Source organism: Salmo salar, chromosome 14 (assembly GCF_965601325.2).
Source record: "Salmo salar chromosome 14, fSalSal1, whole genome shotgun sequence".
In the NCBI taxonomy this organism is placed as follows: Eukaryota; Metazoa; Chordata; class Actinopteri; order Salmoniformes; family Salmonidae; genus Salmo; species Salmo salar.
In genome coordinates this window covers 82115228-82134340 of record NC_138304.1, presented here as the reverse complement: position 1 = coordinate 82134340, position 19113 = coordinate 82115228, and the positions used below count along the sequence as shown (strand labels likewise).

Genomic DNA, 19113 nt, shown 5'->3' with positions numbered 1-19113 from the left:
GCTGAGTCGGGAAGGAGCACTGTTATGGCTATGGCTTGCTGTGGGTGGTGAAGTAGTAGAAGAAGAAGAAGGGTCCTATAGGTCACTAAAAAATAATGTGTGGGCCAATCAACCATGTCTATCCTCACTATGTCCACCTGTCCCTACCTGCTGTCCACCACATTGTCCCCATGCTAACGGTCAGATAGACAGATGACCAGTGACATGAAAACAATCAGGACTCGTCACCCACATGGTCTACGGACCTCACAGATGGCTAGGAGGGAGGTACCTAAGGCAAGATCTGTTCCACACACACACCCACACACACCATTTAGCACAATTATATCACAACGACATGGAATCAGGACATGGACGGTTTCTACACTGTACTCATGAGACCACAGTTACGTCCAAATGACTGTTATACTGCAGCGATCCATTTACAATGGCCCTACTTTTAACAAACAGAGAGAGAAAATTAACAGGAAGAACGAGACAGGGAAAATAAAAAAGAGATAGGGAAAAGGCAGTGTGCATAAGAGAGAAATATGGAGATGGGTAGAGAGAGAATGAAAGACAGAGATGCATTTCCTGAGTGTCCCTGGGGTTAGCCTGTTGTGTGTTTGGGCTATACTGAGAGGAAGCTGTGATGAACTACCTGTGAAGAGGTGGAGAGGTGGAGAGACAAGCACTGGGCAGTACGGGAAGAATTAGGAGATATACTACACCTACACGTTGGCCTGAATTGATACAGTTGAGGGCACTGATAACTACATTTTTCTAAAACCCAAACTATCGCTAGTAGACACTAGAGTGCTGTGTCGCACGAGGAAACTGTCCTACCAATACCACAGTACGGCCTAACTTACTAGAGCCACACATGTACATCCAGTTCCCTCCACAACCCCACCTCTCCCCTGGCCGTTTATTCAAGCTGGAAGTGTTTTTCTCCCCCTCTTCCTCTGGGTTTACTGCAGGAGCACGTAGCTCACACAAACAGCTCACATACACCAGGCGGGTGGAGAAAGAGAGTCAATAGGAAACAGTCGAAGTTCACCCAAAGTACACCAAATTAGAAGCAGCTTTGCGGTGGGAGGGAGACGGAGCAGCACTGGCTGTAGGGCTGTAGGCTGTAGTACACATTTAATTCAGAAGGTTATCTATAATCCCTTCTTTAAACACTGACTGGAAGAGAAGATAGAAACTATAAAAATATGTATGCCTTGTCTAGAAAAAGATGAGGGAAAAGTACTTTTAGATTAGGAGAGAGAACGGTGGAAACAGACAGCAGACTGACACTGGTCATGGGGTGCTGACAGGTGGGGGATGCTGAAAACTCACAGGGAAACGGTCTGTCTAGTCAGATTTCAGGACGGCACACATCAAGTGCAAAAGTGTCTCCCAGTAGAGGGAACCAATCAAACTGCATCTAGAAGAGCCACTGAAACTGAATGGTGCCGACAGACATGGCAGATCTGCATTTAGCTCCTAAGCAACTTTGTAGTATTTTTTGTGTTATTACATAGAGCCGGAAATAACTTTTAGATATCAGAGCGGTGGTAACTCACCAGCATTACGACCAGGAATATGACTTTCCTGAATTGGATCCTTTGTCAGCACTCTCCAGGGCAATTGAACTTATCCCAGAGGCTGCTACAAGACGCCACCGGCGGAGAAGAGGTATTCGGAGTGGACTTCTAGTCCAACTCAGGAGGCGTGCACATCATCCACCGCTTCCGAGTATATTACTCGCTAATGTTCAGTCTCTGGACAATAAAGTAGACGAGCTCAGGGTGAGGATCTCCTTCCAGAGAGACTTCAGGGACTGTAACATACTCTGTTTCACGGAATCACTGTCCCATTCCATACACTGTCCCATTCCATACAGCCAGCTGGGTTCTCAGTACATCGCACAGACAGGAATAAAGAACTCTCCGGGAAGAAGAAAGGCAGTGGTGTATGTTTCATGATTAACTACTCATGGTGTGATTGTGATAACATACAGAACTCAAGTCCTTTTGTTCACCTGACCTAGAATACCTCACAATCAAATGCCAACCCTATTACCTCCTAAGTGAATTCTCTTCGGTTATAGTCACAGCCGTGTATATTCCCCTCAAGCCGATACCACGACGGCCCTCAAAGAATGACTCTGGACCTCATGCAAACCGGAAACCACATATCTTGAGGCCGCAATTATTGTAGCTGGGAATTTTAACAAAGCAAATTTGAGGAAAACGCTACAGAAGTTCTATAAACACATTGACTGCAGTACTCGCTCTGGTAAAACGCTCAACCACTGCAACTCCCTCGCCCTCCCTTCGGAAAAATCAGATCACGACTCCATTTTGCTCCTAAACTTCCTATAGGCAGAAACTCAAAGAGGAAGTACCCATGCTAAGGTCTATTCAATGCTGGTCTGTCCAATCGGAATCCATGCTTCAAGATTGTTTTCATCACGCGGACTGGGATATGTTCCGGGTATCTTCTGAGAATAACATTGATGTATACACGGAAACAGTGACTGAGTTCATCAGGAAGTGTATAGGGAACCAGAAACCGTGGATAGATGGCAGTATTCACGCAAAACTGAAAACACAAACCACCGCATTTAACCACTGCAAGGTGACTGGGAATTGGTTGAATACAAACAGTGTAGTTATTCCCTCTGTTATTCAATCAAACAGGCAAAACATCAGTACAGAGACAAAGTGGAGTCACAATTCAACGGCTCAGACACGAGACGTATGTGGCAGACAATCCCGGATTACAAAGGGAAAACCAGCCACATCGCGGACACCGCCGTCTTGCTCGCGGACAAGCTAAACACCTTCTTCGCCCGCTTTGAGGATAACACAGTGCCACCAACGCGGCCCGCTCCCAAGGACTGTGGCTCTCATTCTCTGTGGCCGACATGAGTAAGACATTTACACGTTAACCTTCGCAAAGCTGCCGGCCCAGTCGGCATCCATAGCCGCATCCTCAGAGCATACGCAGACCAGCTGGCTTGAGTCATTAACCTGTTTAGGATAGGGGGCAGTATTTTCACGGCCGGATAAAAAACTTACCCGATTTAATCTGGTTATTACTCCTGCCCAGAAACTAGAATATGCATATAATTGTTTGATTTGGATAGAAAACACCCTAAAGTTTCTAAAACTGTTTGAATGGTGTCTGTGAGTATAACAGAATTCATATGGCAGGCCAAAACCTGAGAAGATTGCATACAGGAAGTGCCCTCTCTGACCATTTTTTGGCCTTCTACAGCCTCTTTATGGAAAATAGAGGATCTCTGCTATAACAGGACATTTTCTAAGACTCCCATAGGCTCTCAGAAGGCGCCAGAACGTTGAATGATGACTCTCCAGTCCCTGGCTGAAAAACAGTAGCGCATTTGGATAGTGGTCGATCTGAGAACAATGAAACGGGCGTTTGACATGCTTCGAAGTACGGTAATGGAATATTTAGATTTTTTTTGTCACGATATGCGCCGGCGCGTCACCCTTCGGATAGTGTCTTGAACGCAAGAACAAACGCAGCTATTTGGATATAACTATGGATTATTTGGAACCAAACCAACATTTGTTGTTGAAGTAGAAGTCCTGGGAGTGCATTCTGACGAAGAACAGCAAAGGTAATCCAATTTTTCTTATAGTAAATCTGAGTTTGGTGAGTGCCAAACTTGGTGGGTGTCAAAATAGCTAGCATGATGGCCGGGCTATCTACTCAGAATATTGCAAAATGTGCTTTCACCGAAAAGCTATTTTAAAATCGGACATAGCGATTGCATAAAGGAGTTCTGTATCTATAATTCTTAACCTCTCTAGGGCCGGCGGGACGATATCGTCCCACCTACGTAACAGCCAGTGGAATCCTGTGGCGCGTTATTCAAATACCTTAGAAATGCTATTACTTCAATTTCTCAAACATATGACTATTTTACACCATTTTAAAGACAAGACTCTCGTTAACCTAACCACACTGTCCGATTTCAAAAAGGCTTTACAACGAAAGCAAAACATTAGATTATGTCAGCAGAGTACCCAGCCAGAAATAATCAGACACCCATTTTTCAAGCTAGCATATAATGTCACAAAAACCCAGAAGACAGCTAAATGCAGCACTAACCTTTGATGATCTTCATCAGATGACACACCTAGGACATTATGTTATACAATACATGCATGTTTTGTTCAATCAAGTTCATATTTATATCAAAAACCAGCTTTTTACATTAGCATGTGACGTTCAGAACTAGCATACCCCCCGCAAACTTCCGGTGAATTTACAAAAAATGTACTAAATTACTCACGATAAACGTTCACAAAAAGCATAACAATTATTTTAAGAATTATAGATACAGAACTCCTCTGTGCACTCGATATGTCCGATTTTAAAATAGCTTTTCGGTGAAAGCACATTTTGCAATATTCTCAGTAGATAGCCCGGCATCACAGGGCTAGCTATTTAGACACCCAGCAAGTTTAGCACTCACCAAAGTCAGATTTACTATAAGAAAAATGTTATTACCTTTGGTGTTCTTCATCAGAATGCACTCCCAGGACTTCTACTTCAATAACAAATGTTGGTTTGGTCCCAAACAATCCATTGTTATATCCAAATAGCGGCGTTTTGTTCGTGCGTTCAAGACACTATCCGAAAGGGTAAATAAGGGTGACGAGCATGGCGCATTTCGTGACAAAAAATGTCATAATATTCCATTACCGTACTTCGAAGCATGTCAACCGCTGTTTAAAATCATTTTTTATGCCATTTTTCTCGTAAAAAAGCGATAATATTCTGACCGGGAATCTGCGTTTCGGTAAAAAGACGAAAGAAAATAAAGCACGGGGTCAACTCGTGCACGCGCCTAAGCCCATTGTCCTCTGATCGGCCACTTGCCAAACGCGCAAATGTGTTTCAGCCTGGGGCTGCCTCGATATCATTCAGCTTTTTCCCGGGCTCTGAGAGCCTATGGGAGCCGTAGGAAGTGTCACGTTACAGGAAAGATCCTCAGTCTTCAATAAACAGAGACAAGAAGAACAAGATCTTGTCAGAGAGGGCACTTCCTGTAAGGAATCTTCTCAGGTTTTTGCCTGCCATATGAGTTCTGTTATACTCACAGACACCATTCAAACAGTTTTAGAAACTTTAGGGTGTTTTCTATCCAAAGCCAATAATTATATGCATATTCTAGTTACTGGGCAGGAGTAGTAACCAGATTAAATCGGGTACGTTTTTTATCCGGCCGTGTCAATACTGCCCCCTACCCCCAACAGGTTAAAATAATTGTTATGTTTTTTGTGAACGTTTATCGTGAGTAATTTAGTAAATTCACCGGAAGTTTCGGTGGGTATGCTAGTTCTGAACGTCACATGCTAATGTAAAAAGCTGGTTTTTGATACAAATATGAACTTGATTGAACAAAACATGCATGTATTGTATAACATAATGTCCTAGGAGTGTCATCTGATGAAGATCATCAAAGGTTAGTGCTGCATTTAGCTGTGGTTTTGGTTTTTGTGACATTATATGCTAGCTTGAAAAATGGGTGTCTGATTATTTCTGGCTGGGTACTCTCCTGACATAATCTAATGTTTTGCTTTAGTTGTAAAGCCTTTTTGAAATCGGACAGTGTGGTTAGATAAAGGAGAGTCTTGTCTTTAAAATGGTGTAAAATAGTCATATGTTTGAAAAATGGAAGTTTTGGGATTTTTGAGGAGTTTGTAATTCGCGCCACACCCTATCATTGGATATTGGAGCGGTGTTCCGCTAGCGGAACATCTAGATGTAAGATTAAGCTTGGGGCCCTGGGTCTGAACCCCGCCCTGTGCAACTGGGTCCTGGACTTCCTGACGGGCCACCTCAACTTCACTGATCCTCAACACATGGGTCCCACAAGGGTGTGTGCTCAGCCCCCTCCTGTACTCCCTGTTCACCCATGACTGTGTGGCCACATACGCCTCTACCTCGATCATCAAGTTTGCAGACGACACAACAATAGTAGGCTTGATTACCAACAATGACGAGACAGCCTACAGGGAGGAGGTGAGGGCCCTGGCCGAGTGGTGGCAGGAAAATAACCTCTCCTTCAACGTCAACAAAACAAATGAGCTGATCGTGGACTTCAGGAAACAGCAAAGGGAGCACGCCCATTTCCACATCGACGGGACCGCAGTAGAGAAGGTGGAAAGCTTCAAGTTCCTTGGCGTACATATCACTTACAATCTGAAATAGTCCACCCACACAGACAGTGTGGCGACAGAACCTCTTTAACCTCAGGAAGCTGAAGAAATTTGGCTTGGCCCCTAAGACCCTCACAAACCTTTACAGATGCACAATTGAGACCATCCTGTCGGGCTATATCATCACCTTGTACGGCAACTGCACTGCAGAGGGTGGTGCAGTCTGCCCAACACATCACCGGGAGCACACTGCCTGCCCTCCAAGACACCTACAGCACCCGATGTCACAGGAATGCCAAAAAGATCACCCGAGCCATGGCCTGTTCACCCCACTATCATCCAGAAGGCAAGGTCAGTACAGGTGCATCAAAGCTGGGACCAAGAGACAGCTTCTATCTCATAGCCATCAGACTGTTAAATAGTCATCACTAGCCGGCTACCACCCAGTTACTCAACCCTGCACCTTTGAGGCTGCTGACCTATATACATAGACATGGAATCACTGGCCACTTTAATAATGGAACACTAGTCACTTTAATAATGTTTACATACTGTATTCTATTCTACTGTATTTAGTCAATGCCACTCTGACATTGTTCGTCCTAACATTTATGTATTTCTTAATTCCATTCTTGTACTTTTAGATTTGTGTGTATTGTTGTGAATTGTTAGATACTACTGCACTGTGGGAGCTAGGAACACAAGCATTTCGCTACACCCGCAATAACATCTGCTAAATATGAGTATGTGACCAATAAAATTTGATTTCATTTCATTTGAAGGCCAACAGCTTCTAAATGGGTCTAGATAGAGGTGTCAGGGTTAGGCACTGGACCTTGGTTTGAACTACTGAAGGGCACTATGTTTGGATCAGAGGTTCATGTCATGTGACTGTGGCTAACCTCCAAGCCACCCTCCCTGCCTTGACCTTTGGTCGCCCACCCTGTGACCTGTTGAGGTTAAAGGCAAATTGGAAACAGTGGGTGTATAAAGAACCAGAGGTCTCACTTTCCTGAGCGATGCAACAGGTGCGAGGCACTCCAAAGCTTTCATAAAGTGCAACAAGAAGCTAAGACAGACATAAAGAGAGACGAGGGGGAAAGAGAGAGAGAGAGCGAGAGAGAGAGAACATTCAAATAAAGAGAGGAATCGAGAGGCAAAGAGAGAAATGTGATACGATTCTTTTTAATCCTTTCTTAGAAATAAGAGCCTGATGACGTTTTTATGATTCTCCAGTCTATGGCAGGCACATTAAGCGGTAATTTGATCCACACGTCAGCTCTGGGGATGTTGGAACACACACACACTCTGGAGTTGTTAGAACATGTCAAGATGTCTGATTTTGTTACAAGTCATACTTTGGAACCTTAGCAGTAAAGGAGACCTGCATTAGACAGGCTACTAATCTCTGAGATAGAGACCACCCAGCAATCAGGGGACATTCCCAGAACATTAGCTAAGATTCACATTAAGTTCTTTTAACCTAATGAAACATTCGGGAAACCTTTAAAGAACAGAAAAATGTTTTCTGATAACATTCTTGCAACATCAGGCAAATGTTTTATACAATCATTGTTTAATCATCAGCACAACTGGACAGTTTTTGTGTTATGAGAACATTTGCTGCAACCTGACGAATGTTCTGAGAACATTCACAGAAACAAATTTGGTTTGCTGGGAAGTTGCTCAAAAGAAGTCTGGAAACCCCATCAGTCTAATGATTCAGTGGTTCTACAGCAAAAATAGAAAAATGCATTTCCTGCAAATTGTTTCATTTTTAGCAGTAAAATAAAAGTGAGTCACCATCCATCATGTCAGAATGACATCTGACAAATGTAAGAGTGAAATAAAATAAAAGCACTCTTCCTATTTCCAATGTAGTCCGTTGCTTCTCTCAGTGGGAATTTCTTCCTCGGGAGGGTAAGTGAACTGCTTCCAAGATGTTCGACCATTGTTTTCAACGTAATCTACTCACATTCATGGACGTCTATATCTGGGTTGCATATGATTTACACGGCCCAACTTCACATGCGCATTAGCACTCAGTGCGCACATGGAGCAGAGCGAGCAACCAAAAACATGGCAAACTTTGGATGAATATAAAATGCTAATATCTTCAGCTGTGAGTGATGGGGGGAAAGAAAATCGACCTCAGCAACAATTATATGAACAATTCAGTGGATCTTTTGTGCACAAAGATGATGACTAAAGTGTCTTATTAGAAATTTTCAAATTTGACTTTCTGGGCCGGATGTCAGTTAAACTGCATTACTGAAGCATGATTGTAGCAGTCGAAACCGTGCTTCCAGATCAGAACCCTGGCCCCTTAGGTGGCATAGCCTGGTCCCAGATCTGTTTGTGCTGTATAGCCAAATCCTATGGTCATTGTCATTGCCAAACAGAGAGAATGGCCTGACAGATCTGGGACCAGCGGGCAGTGGTGCTGGAACACCACACCACACCAGCACCGTTTCAAAGTTGTTACCCTCCTTTTTATCCCCCCATCCATCCCCCCTCCAACCTCTTAGTTGTCCTGTCACATGCCCGCAAAATCAGCTTGGTGTGAAAGCTGTGACCATGGTCTTTCATGTCCCTATCTGAATCACATTAAGCCTTGAAGAGAAGAACAGGGACAGGGCCTAATTAACATATCATGCTGTTATCTCAAGCATGGTCTGTCTGTCTGCTCATTGTTTACAACAAAGGGAGAACTTGGCATTGGACATTGTTGTTCAGCTACAAGGATGTAACTGCAGAGAAAACATGAGACTGTTGATACATGTGTATGGGAGCACACACGTGTACACACACACACACACACACACACACACAATACACACACTTAAGCATGCAGGCACACACAAAAACACGTGCATGTGCACACATACACGTGAACACACACACCCACCCACACAAACACACACACACACACACACTTTATTAACTATTATGCCTGCCCATGTCATACATAATCCATGCAATACAAATCAGTATTACCTACTTCACTAGAAGAATAAGACGACAAAGGGATGAGAGTCAACTAACCTCAGAAATATCTGAACAAGTCATTTTACCATCAATTTTATGCTTTACTTGACAATGGCTAGCGCTTAGACCCTATAAGTGAACGTGTGAATCGTTTCAATGTTGGTATTCAAGTCCCGAAAGGCCTTGGGATTACAGCTTCCAATGCCATATCGATTACAGACAAAGAGAAACCATTCATACTCTATTGTCGTGTAGTGTTATACCCGTATGACTATCACTCCTATCAAAGGATTCAATACATCAAATATTCTCAAGTTTCTCAAAGATTATCCTCATATTGTAATTTTCAGTTAATATATATATTTGTTATTGCATTCACCAATAACCTTGAATTCTATAAGCCTATACATAATAGTACCTATGATAACTAATATATTGTACACTACTGTCCTGATATCCATTCTATAATGGAAAACAAACAAATACAAAGAACAATGTCCATAATATAAAACTAAGCTATGAATTTAGAAATGATTTCTATGTTTTAGTGCATGCATCAAACATCATAATATCCTCACACACACAAACACACCAACACCTTCTCATTGTATCCTTCGTACAACAATCTGTTTTCCTGCTCATTCTAAAAAAAGAAGGCTTATGTGTGTGTATGTGAGTGTGTATGCTTGTGCATGCTCATAGTGAATAGATCTAATTGACACCCTCGGGGCTTCCATTGCACTGAATAAATGAATGAATAAAAAACTACGTTACAATGACCTCTCTGGGAAGCTCTTTAAATGAAAGTCCCATTTAAACTGTTCCTTACTTAAACATGAAAGGGGGCAGAGCGTTGCAAGACGAGTGCAATGCCACAAGGCTAATGTGTATGTAGTCTATGCATATGAAATAGTGGGGGGAAAGAAAGATTGACCAATCGGTTCAATCTTGTTTTGCTACAATGCCTTGGTGATGAATACAAGCAAGTCTGTTATCAGGATAATTTGCAACACACACACACATACATACACATACACACACACACACCCTCTGTGCATGAATGGAAAATGGTTTTCTAATTGCATTGAAATGCTAATCAAAGGCACCTTGTGTGTGGTGATTAATGAACATGATGAGTTACTTATACTTTACTGTTCAAGATGATTTAATTAGGTAGAACACACACACACACACACACACACACACACACACATACACAAGCACGCACACACACAATGAACACACAGTGGTGTACTGTAATGATGAGAAATTATGACCTTTTCTATTAGTGATCACACCACAGTGACAAGTTAATAGTCTTATCAATCATGAATGGAACACTGCACTAGCTACTACACCTGGAGACTATTATAAATCTATGGAATACAGTTATTGCATTCCCTCTATTCTCTCATGTAAGGCATTCACACAAAGGCAAACACACCCACACCTTTCTTATACATAGGATACACACAGTATGCACATATAACAGCTCAGCTAAACCATCAAATAAGATGATCAGATTTAGGTAGAAACTATAGGATTATGTGGGATTAAATCTTTTGCTAGATAAACTAATTTGCTATATTTTATGGGGCATACAAATGCAAAATATAAACAAATCTAATTAAACAAATAAAGAGAGGCTATTCATGTAAAACCAATGTAGCCTACTGTAGGAGCGCAGTGAAGTGGGGTGAGTAGGGGGTGAATAGTAGACACCTTCTCCACTTTCGCTGTTACTGATAAGGGCCACTTCACTGTGATTTGTGCCTGTAGAGCAAACACGTCCTGGGAAGTGTAGTGACATGACCGACAGTACAGCAGTGCTTAACATTATCTGCTCTCCAGTCGTCATACTATCAAAATAAATCAAGTGGAGGGGGGGCTTAAACAAACACTTATATTGCCAGGAGATCACGCCTTCTCAAGAAGCAGAGTGGAGGGGCCTCAGGCAAACACACACAGATAAGGCAAGTATTCCATAAGCTAAGGTTATTATCTGACTGCAAACCACTGACTTCTTCTCATGAGTGTGTGATAGGACAGACAGACTAGCCTACTTCTCTGAGTGAGTGAGTAAAAAAAAACATGTTTAGAAATGTTCTGCGTATGGAGTGTGTAAAGAGAGTTAGTGAATGTGTGGCATCATTCTTGTCAGAAAAAAAGGGTCTGTCTCATAGACAGCATTCGGAAAGTAGTCAGACCCCTTCACTTTTCCCACCTTTTTTTACGTTACAGCCTTATTCTAAAATGGATTCAAGTTTTTTTCCCCCTCATCAATCTACACACAATTCCCCATAATGACAAAGCAAAAACAGATTTTTAGAATTGTTTGCATATTTATAACAAATTAAAAACTGAAATATCACATTTACATAAGTATTCAGACCCTTTACTCAGTACTTTGTTGAAGCACCTTTGCAGTGATTACAGCCTCAAGATTTCTTGGGTATGACGCTACAAGCTTGGCACACCTGTATTTAAGGAGTTTCTCCCATTCTTCTCTGCAGATCCTCTCAAGCTCTGTCAGGTTGGATGAAGAGAGTCGCTGCACAGCTACTTTCAGGTCTCTCCAGAGATGTTAGATCGGGTTCAAGTCCGGGCCACTCAAGGACATTCAGAGACTTGTCCCGAAGCCACTCCTGCGTTGTCTTGGCTGTGTGCTTAGGGTCATTGTCCTGTTGGAATGTGAACATTCGCCCCAGTCTGAGGTCCTGAGCGCTCTGGAGCAGGTTTTCATTAAGGATCTCTCTGTACTTGAAGCAGAATTTCATCAAGGATCTCTCTGTAGTTTTCTCCGTTCATCCTTCCGTCAATCCTGACTAGTCTCCCAGTCCCTGCTGATGAAAAACATCCCCACAGCATGATGCTGCCTCCAGACGTGATGCTTGTCATGCAGGCCAAATATTTCAATCTTGGTTACATCAGACCAGAGGATCTAGTTTCTCGTGGTCTGAGAGTCCTTTAGGTGCCTTTTGGAAATCTCAAAGCGGGCTGTCATGTGCCTTTTACTGAGGAGTGACTTCCGTCTGGCCACTCTACCATAAAGGCCTGATTGGTGGAGTGCTGCAGAGATGGTTGTCCTTCTAGAAGGTTCTCCCATCTCCACAGTGAACCTTTGGAGCACTGTCAGAGTGACCATTGGATTCTTGGTCACCTCCCTGACCAAGACCCTTCTCCCCCGATTGCTCAGTTTGACCGGGCAGCCAGCTCTAGGAAGAGTCTTGGTGGTTCCAATCTTCTTCCATTTAAGAAAAATGGAGGCTACTGTGTTCTTGGGGACCTTCAATGCTGCAGACAATTTTTTCTACCCTTCCGCAGATCTGTGCCTCAACACAATCCAGTCTCGGAGTTCAACGGACAATTCATTCAACCTTAGGGATTGTTTTTTGCTCTGACATGCACTGTCAACTGTGAGACCTTATATAGACAGGTGTGTGCCTTTTCAAATCATGCCCAATCAATTGAATTTAACACATATCTAAAAACCTGTTTTCACTTTGTCATATTGGGGTATTATGTGTGGATTGAAGAGAAAAAAAGTATCTTAATCCATTTTAGAATAAGGCTGTAACGTAACAAAATGTGGAAAAAGTCAAGGGGCCTGAATACTTTCCCAATGCACTGTAAAACAGGTCTGTCTATAGTCTTGGAGCAAGCCGTTCAAAATGAACCTTATTGAAGAGTTGGAGAGACAGAGAATACAACCCATATTTATGTTTATTTATTTTCCCTTTTGTACTTTAACTATTTACACATCGTTACAAAAACTGTACAAAAGCCGTAATATGACATTTGAAATGTCTCTATTCCTTTGAAACATTAGTGATTGTAATGTTTACTGTTCATTTTTTATTTCACTTTTATCTACTATCTATTTCACTTATTTTGGCAATGTAAACATATAATGTAAACATATGTTTCCCATGCCAATAAATCTCTTTGAATTGAATTGAGAGAGTGAGAGAGAGGGGGGAGGGGGAGAGAGAGAGACTTGCGAGCATCTCTATGCTCTACGTCCTGGGGTTATAGCCGCCCCCTGCCCCTGTCATCTCTCTTTTCTGGGAGGGAGGGAAGTGTCAAGGCACAGCCTGCCCGTGTTTACTCTGTGCATTCCTCCGCCCAGTGTAGGGACCAGGAGATCACATACTGCTTACATCCCAAATGGCACCCTATTCCCTATAGTGTGCAGTACTTTTAACCAGGGCCCCATAGGGCTCTGGTTTAAAAGTATTGCACAATGTAGGGAATAGGGTGCTATTTGAGATGCAGCTACTGAACATACATCAGCCTGCTGTAGAGAGCTGTTTCCACCTCCAGAATTTACGACCCAAGTGTGTACAGATGAAATATGACAGGACTAGGAGGAACGCTTCAAGCACAGGGCCATGTCACAGTGACAGGACAAAAAAAGTGTGAGTTTTTACAAATGATGTCAATGGCTGCTCTACAAGTCATTTGAGATATAAGAACGATTTATGTTTGAAAGAATTATGGACAATAAAGTATCTATTCTATTCTGTTCTATTCTTGCTTGTGTTTAATTCTCAAATAAGTTATCTAACTAGTTACTTAACACTCAGACACAGGTATGCCCTACAACACTGTTTATGGCACATTAGGGTGATTTAAGGGGCAATGATGGGGGTCACAAGTGTGTGTGTGTGTGTGTGTGTGTGTGTGTGTGTGTGTGTGTGTGTGTGTGTGTGTTGGGCATATTTAATGTGTGGTCATTAAACGCATCAGATGAGAGGAAATGAGAAGACAGGAAGCACTGTGAGGAGGGGCGCATGGACACAATATAAAGAGAAGATCAAAGAGATTAAGTAGACAAGCCACGCACATCATGGCTATTATAATTTCATTATGTCATTATTATGATAGGGTACTGTTATGAAGCTACTAGGCTGTAGACACGTGAAATGAAAGGGAAGGGAGCAAAAGTTAACCTACACTGTGCGCTCCGGCGGTGTTGCCAGTCTCTCTGAGCGAGCCCGCCGAAGCACGCTTTCAGTGCCTTCTCTTGTAGCATGCACGAAGAGGGACTCGAAGTGTAGAAATCCAACATTTGTCCCGGGCTCACCGCTAGCAAATCCATACAATCAAACATGATTTCCCTTAGTCGCAAAACTCTGCCTGTTATTGTATTCCTTTAAAATATAATTTAGGTGTGGATAATAATCGCGAACATAAGTGCACACAACTCCATCAAAGTATGCCCCTTTCTTGGCACGTAAAATATTGGTCTTCTTCCCAGACTATGAGAGTCATGAATTATGACTGACAACACCGCTAAAAGCTTGTAATTGACCCAAATGATGATTTGCCATTTTCCTCTGGTGTCCGGTTGTTGAGAGGAAAATGTGTCAGCCAGTCAGTCACCTCCGTAACGTTCCAACGTGTGTCAGCCAGTCAGTCACCTCCGTAACGTTCCAACGTGTGTCAGCCAGTCAGTCACCTCCGTAACGTTCCAACGTGTGTCAGCCAGTCAGTCACCTCCGTAACGTTCCAACGTGTGTCAGCCAGTCAGTCACCTCCGTAACGTTCCAACGTGTGTCAGCCAGTCAGTCACCTCCGTAACGTTCCAACGTGTGTCAGCCAGTCAGTCACCTCCGTAACGTTCCAACGTGTATATACTTTATTTTTTGCACAGCCCCTTCCAGTGCGCTTAACAACAAGCTCCTCGCTCGAGCCCGCCGCACAAAAAATATGTTCTTATAAATATTACAGATCGCGTTTTAAAACCACATCTGCCCGTTCGGATGACGAATGGGTTATCCTGCCTCCATGCAGCTCATTTCATACTACTTTGGTCACAGAGAATGAAAGATTGAATTGCCTAATATATGCGAGTGAACTTTCTATGAACCCATCCGAGACTGCTAACCTTCAAATGACCCAACCAGTCTGACATCACCAAGTCCCAGGATTCTCACACACCGTGCAGCGCGAGCCTCACAACCAGCAGCAGCAGCGCGAGCCAGGCTGAAAGAAGAAACGCAGGCAGCTCGAGCTCACCGCGCATAATATTATTTTCCTCGAAAGAACACGATACACGATATTTTCGTGCGATAAAAACACATTTCTAAATTCATGAATCAAAGTAGCTCACTTAGATATGTTCACGATCTAAGCAACCATGGTAGGGTATTACTGTGTATCACAGCAAAAGTATAGGCTACAATTGTTTAAAGGATTATGCAACAAAACTAAGAAATCTGATAAAGAAAAAAATATAAAGAAAACGCAAATGGAGTACATCTTAACATTTCAATACTTTTTCGATTTCAGAGTTTTACAAACACATGTTACATTGTAACTCTGTCAAGTCTCATGCACTTGTTTTCAGTAGCCTAGGCTACTTCTGACAGCGGTTGAGCAGCAGTATGTGATCAGAGAAATTCTATATAGTGCAAAGTTATTATATAGCCTAGGCTATGAGTTTTGACATGCTTACAGCTTCAATATGTTTTCTTATTATTTTATGACCAATAGTTAGTTACTTTAAAAATGGTTATGTTGACATGAAATACACGTGGGTAACAAAACTGAAAGTAAAATCTCAGTTGTTTATTCTCACATGAGCATTACTGCAAGTTAAGTTAAATTAGGAAAGTTAAATCTGAATCTTTATGACTCGATTTGTTTCTAGGCAACTTAATCTATGCATTATACACACTGTTACAGGCAGGGACATTTTAATGTCTCTAAATCCTATAATTAGATGAAACAAGTTTGTAAGAATAGGGTTTAAGTAAGGGCTTGAATAATATGAATAATACGAATAATACTGTAGTTTGAGTGTTTGTCACTTTGTGTTGTGAAGAACCAAAGAAAGATCCAAAGAAGAAGATACACTCACGTATGGAATTTGTGGAATTTATGGAAAATGTTATTTTTCAAAATGACAAATGTGCATTGAAATAACTCTACCTACAGTTCAGAGAAAATATAAGGACATATTGGTCCTTTGTGGTTGGTTGGGGAAGGAGGTGCACCATGAACCTCACCACGACTATCTAAACATCCCATTAACCATCTCTCTAACTCTGCATGTGCCACACACACACACAGTCTAACCCCTTTGGAAAGACCCAACATAACCCCCGCACATTGACTTGGTACCGGTACCCCCTCATAGCCTAGGCTATATAATAACTTTGCACTATATAGAATTTCTCTGATCACATACTGCTGCTCAACCGCTGTCAGAAGTACATTGCCTTGTTATTGTTATATTATTGTGCAAATTTTGATAATTCTTTACATTCGTTTATTTCGTCAATATTTTCTTAACTCTTCTTGAAGTGCACTGTTGGTTAAGGGCTTGTAAGTAAGCATTTCACAGTAAGGTCTACACCTGTTTTTAAAGCCACCATCTGTAATTCATACTTCAGTGATTCTAAATCATTAATAGAAATAGCCATTGAACAGCAGTAACCATTACAGATAACACCTTTAAGCTGATATCTTTATAAAAATATGATGATTTCCTGGTTGTGCCAGAGTTGCTCAGGATATAATTCATTATCCTGCTATAGGCTACTGCTGAGCTGCACTTCCTTGAATGTTGAGGGAGGAAGTGTAACATTGTATTGAACCCGTTATACAGTGATAACCTAGTGGGTGGGTGATCCGCTGTGGTAAAATAATAACGTTATACTATTCTATTATATTTAGTTCTATTATGTAGAATACTATCATTATGTGATCCTGCAGACATTGATTCATCTTTGACCTAACTTTATTAAACAAGCACCATTCGCCAGAATAGCCTGTTCTCTGGACAGCTGAACGAGTAGAGCAGGGACTGTGTATAAAGTAGAGAATCCCACACATGCACAGAGGCTATGGACCTTCAGCTGTCAGGAAGAGGGGTCCAGAGAAGTCGGCCACTCCAAAATAATAATTAGCTCATTAGGCATTCCTTCAACTTGGTTAATTGGTTACACCCTGACTTAAAATCTCCAGACCTAAAATTTGCCTGCAGTAAGCATTTCTATTTTACATGTAATTTCAACTACAATATCATCTGAAATTGAAACTGAAATGAATTTAAATCCTCAGTGACAAATGGGTGAACTTTATTTCACCTGCTTGACTTGAATAAAATGAAAACTGAAGTGACCCCCAACCCTTCCACAAACCCCAAGGGGACCAGCACTGATTACATGTTATGTTGTATATTTATAACCCAGATAAGAAATAGTGAAAGTCAACAGCCTGGTTTTGATAATGTGTGCTTATTAACAACATCATAGCTATCGCCTGGGGCGGCAGGTAGCCTAGTGGTTAGAGCGTTGTCCAGTAACTGAAAGGTTGCTGGATCAAATCCACAAGCTGACAAGGTAAAAATATGTCGTTCTGCTCCTGACCAAGGCAGTTAACCCACTGTTCCCCAGTAGGCCGTCATTGTAAATAAGAATTTGTTCTTAACTGACTTGCCAGGTTAATAAAAAGTATATTGTCTCACTGAAAGTACTTGACAAAGTAGCCAAACACTGAAGACTTCAACAGCAAACACTGAGGAAGACTTGACAAGTTCTTGTCATAACTTGTGATTATGTTGTGTGGATGGGATGAACATGTTTTCGAGAGAGAGATAGTTTCAGGGAGGCTCAGCGGGTGCTCATCTCTTTTACAGAGGAGGAGAGACTGATCCCCTTGATGCTGATGAATAATGTAGCAGAGCCGAGAGAGTGGAGAGAGCAGAGAGCTGAAAAGGAACCCCAGTCCCCACCACATACAGCCTATACCACCTGCCTCCCGACGGCTCGCCCCACTGTAACTGTATCCCCTCTCCCCTCACACACAGACACACACCCCTCCACTACCCCATTAGGAACCCCTGAGCCACCCTCTCCCTGTTACACAACCTGCTCCCCCCCACCCCGATCGCCACACTGTAACAGTAACCTACTTGCACCCACCACCTGCCCCCCACGGCTGGCTCGCACCACTGTAACAATAACCCACATGCACTCCCACCCCCTCCCTCACCCTACCCCCATGTACCCCATAAGCCAGACCCATCCAGGTAATTTATCCACATGGTTTAGATTCACCTGTAATTAGAAGGTGACAATGAACCAGTCTTTCAAGATAAGACACTTTCTGACATCAAGTGCTCCTCCAGGTCCTGCAACTCCCTGGGAGCCCGCTGCCAAAAACCGAGCAGGCTATGACCATGGTAAAGTACTACAGCACATCATTTAACATTGCTGGACAAAGCGACAAAGCTTGAAGTTTAGGCTACACATGTGGAACACGCAGGACAGGTAGCAGGAACTAGCCATAGGTGCTAGTTTGAGCTCACTCAGGAAAGAGACTTTCAATCATTGCTTAACTTCTTTGGGACTGGGGGGCAGTATTGAGTAGCTTGGATGAATAAGGTGCCCAGAGTAAACTCAGGCCCAAAAGCTAGAAAATGTATATAATTAGTAGATTTGGATAGAAAACAAGTTTCTAAAACTGTTTGAATTATGTCTGTGAGTATAACAGAACTCATATGGCAGGCAAAAACCTGAGAAAAAATCCAACCAGGAAGTGGGAAATCTGAGGTTTGTAGTTTTTCAAGTGATTGCCTATCCAATATACAGTGTCTATTGCACTTCCTACGGCTTCCACTAGATTGCCTACGGAGCTGTGAAGGGAACGGCACCTCCATACCTTCAGGCTCTGATCAGGCCCTACACCCAAACAAGGGCACTGCGCTCATCCACCTCTGGCCTGCTGGCCCCCCTACCTCTGAGGAAGCACAGTTCCCGCTCAGCCCAGTCAAAACTGTTCGCTGCTCTGGCACCCCAATGGTGGAACAAGCTCCCTCACGACGCCAGGACAGCGGAGTCAATCACCACCTTCCGGAGACACCTGAAACCCCACCTCTTTAAGGAATACCTAGGATAGGATAAAGTAATCCTTCTAACCCCCCCCCCCCCCCCCCCTTAAAAGATTT

At 42.6% G+C, this 19113-nt stretch overlaps 1 protein-coding gene across 3 annotated transcripts in view; it reads right to left on the bottom strand.

Moving 5' to 3' along the window:
- The window catches only part of LOC106570306 (retinoic acid receptor beta), a 282569-nt gene that overhangs the window by 111337 nt on the left and 152119 nt on the right, over nucleotides 1-19113 (bottom strand). Inside the window, exon 1 of one of the 3 annotated variants that reach the window (XM_014142482.3) lies at nucleotides 14112-15064. The exons of the other annotated variants lie outside the window; for them this stretch is intronic. Coding sequence (XP_013997957.1) covers nucleotides 14112-14268 — 157 coding nt within the window. The 5' untranslated portion in view covers nucleotides 14269-15064. Of the gene's footprint in view, nucleotides 1-14111; nucleotides 15065-19113 lie in introns of those variants that run through there. 3 annotated transcript variants of the gene reach the window in all.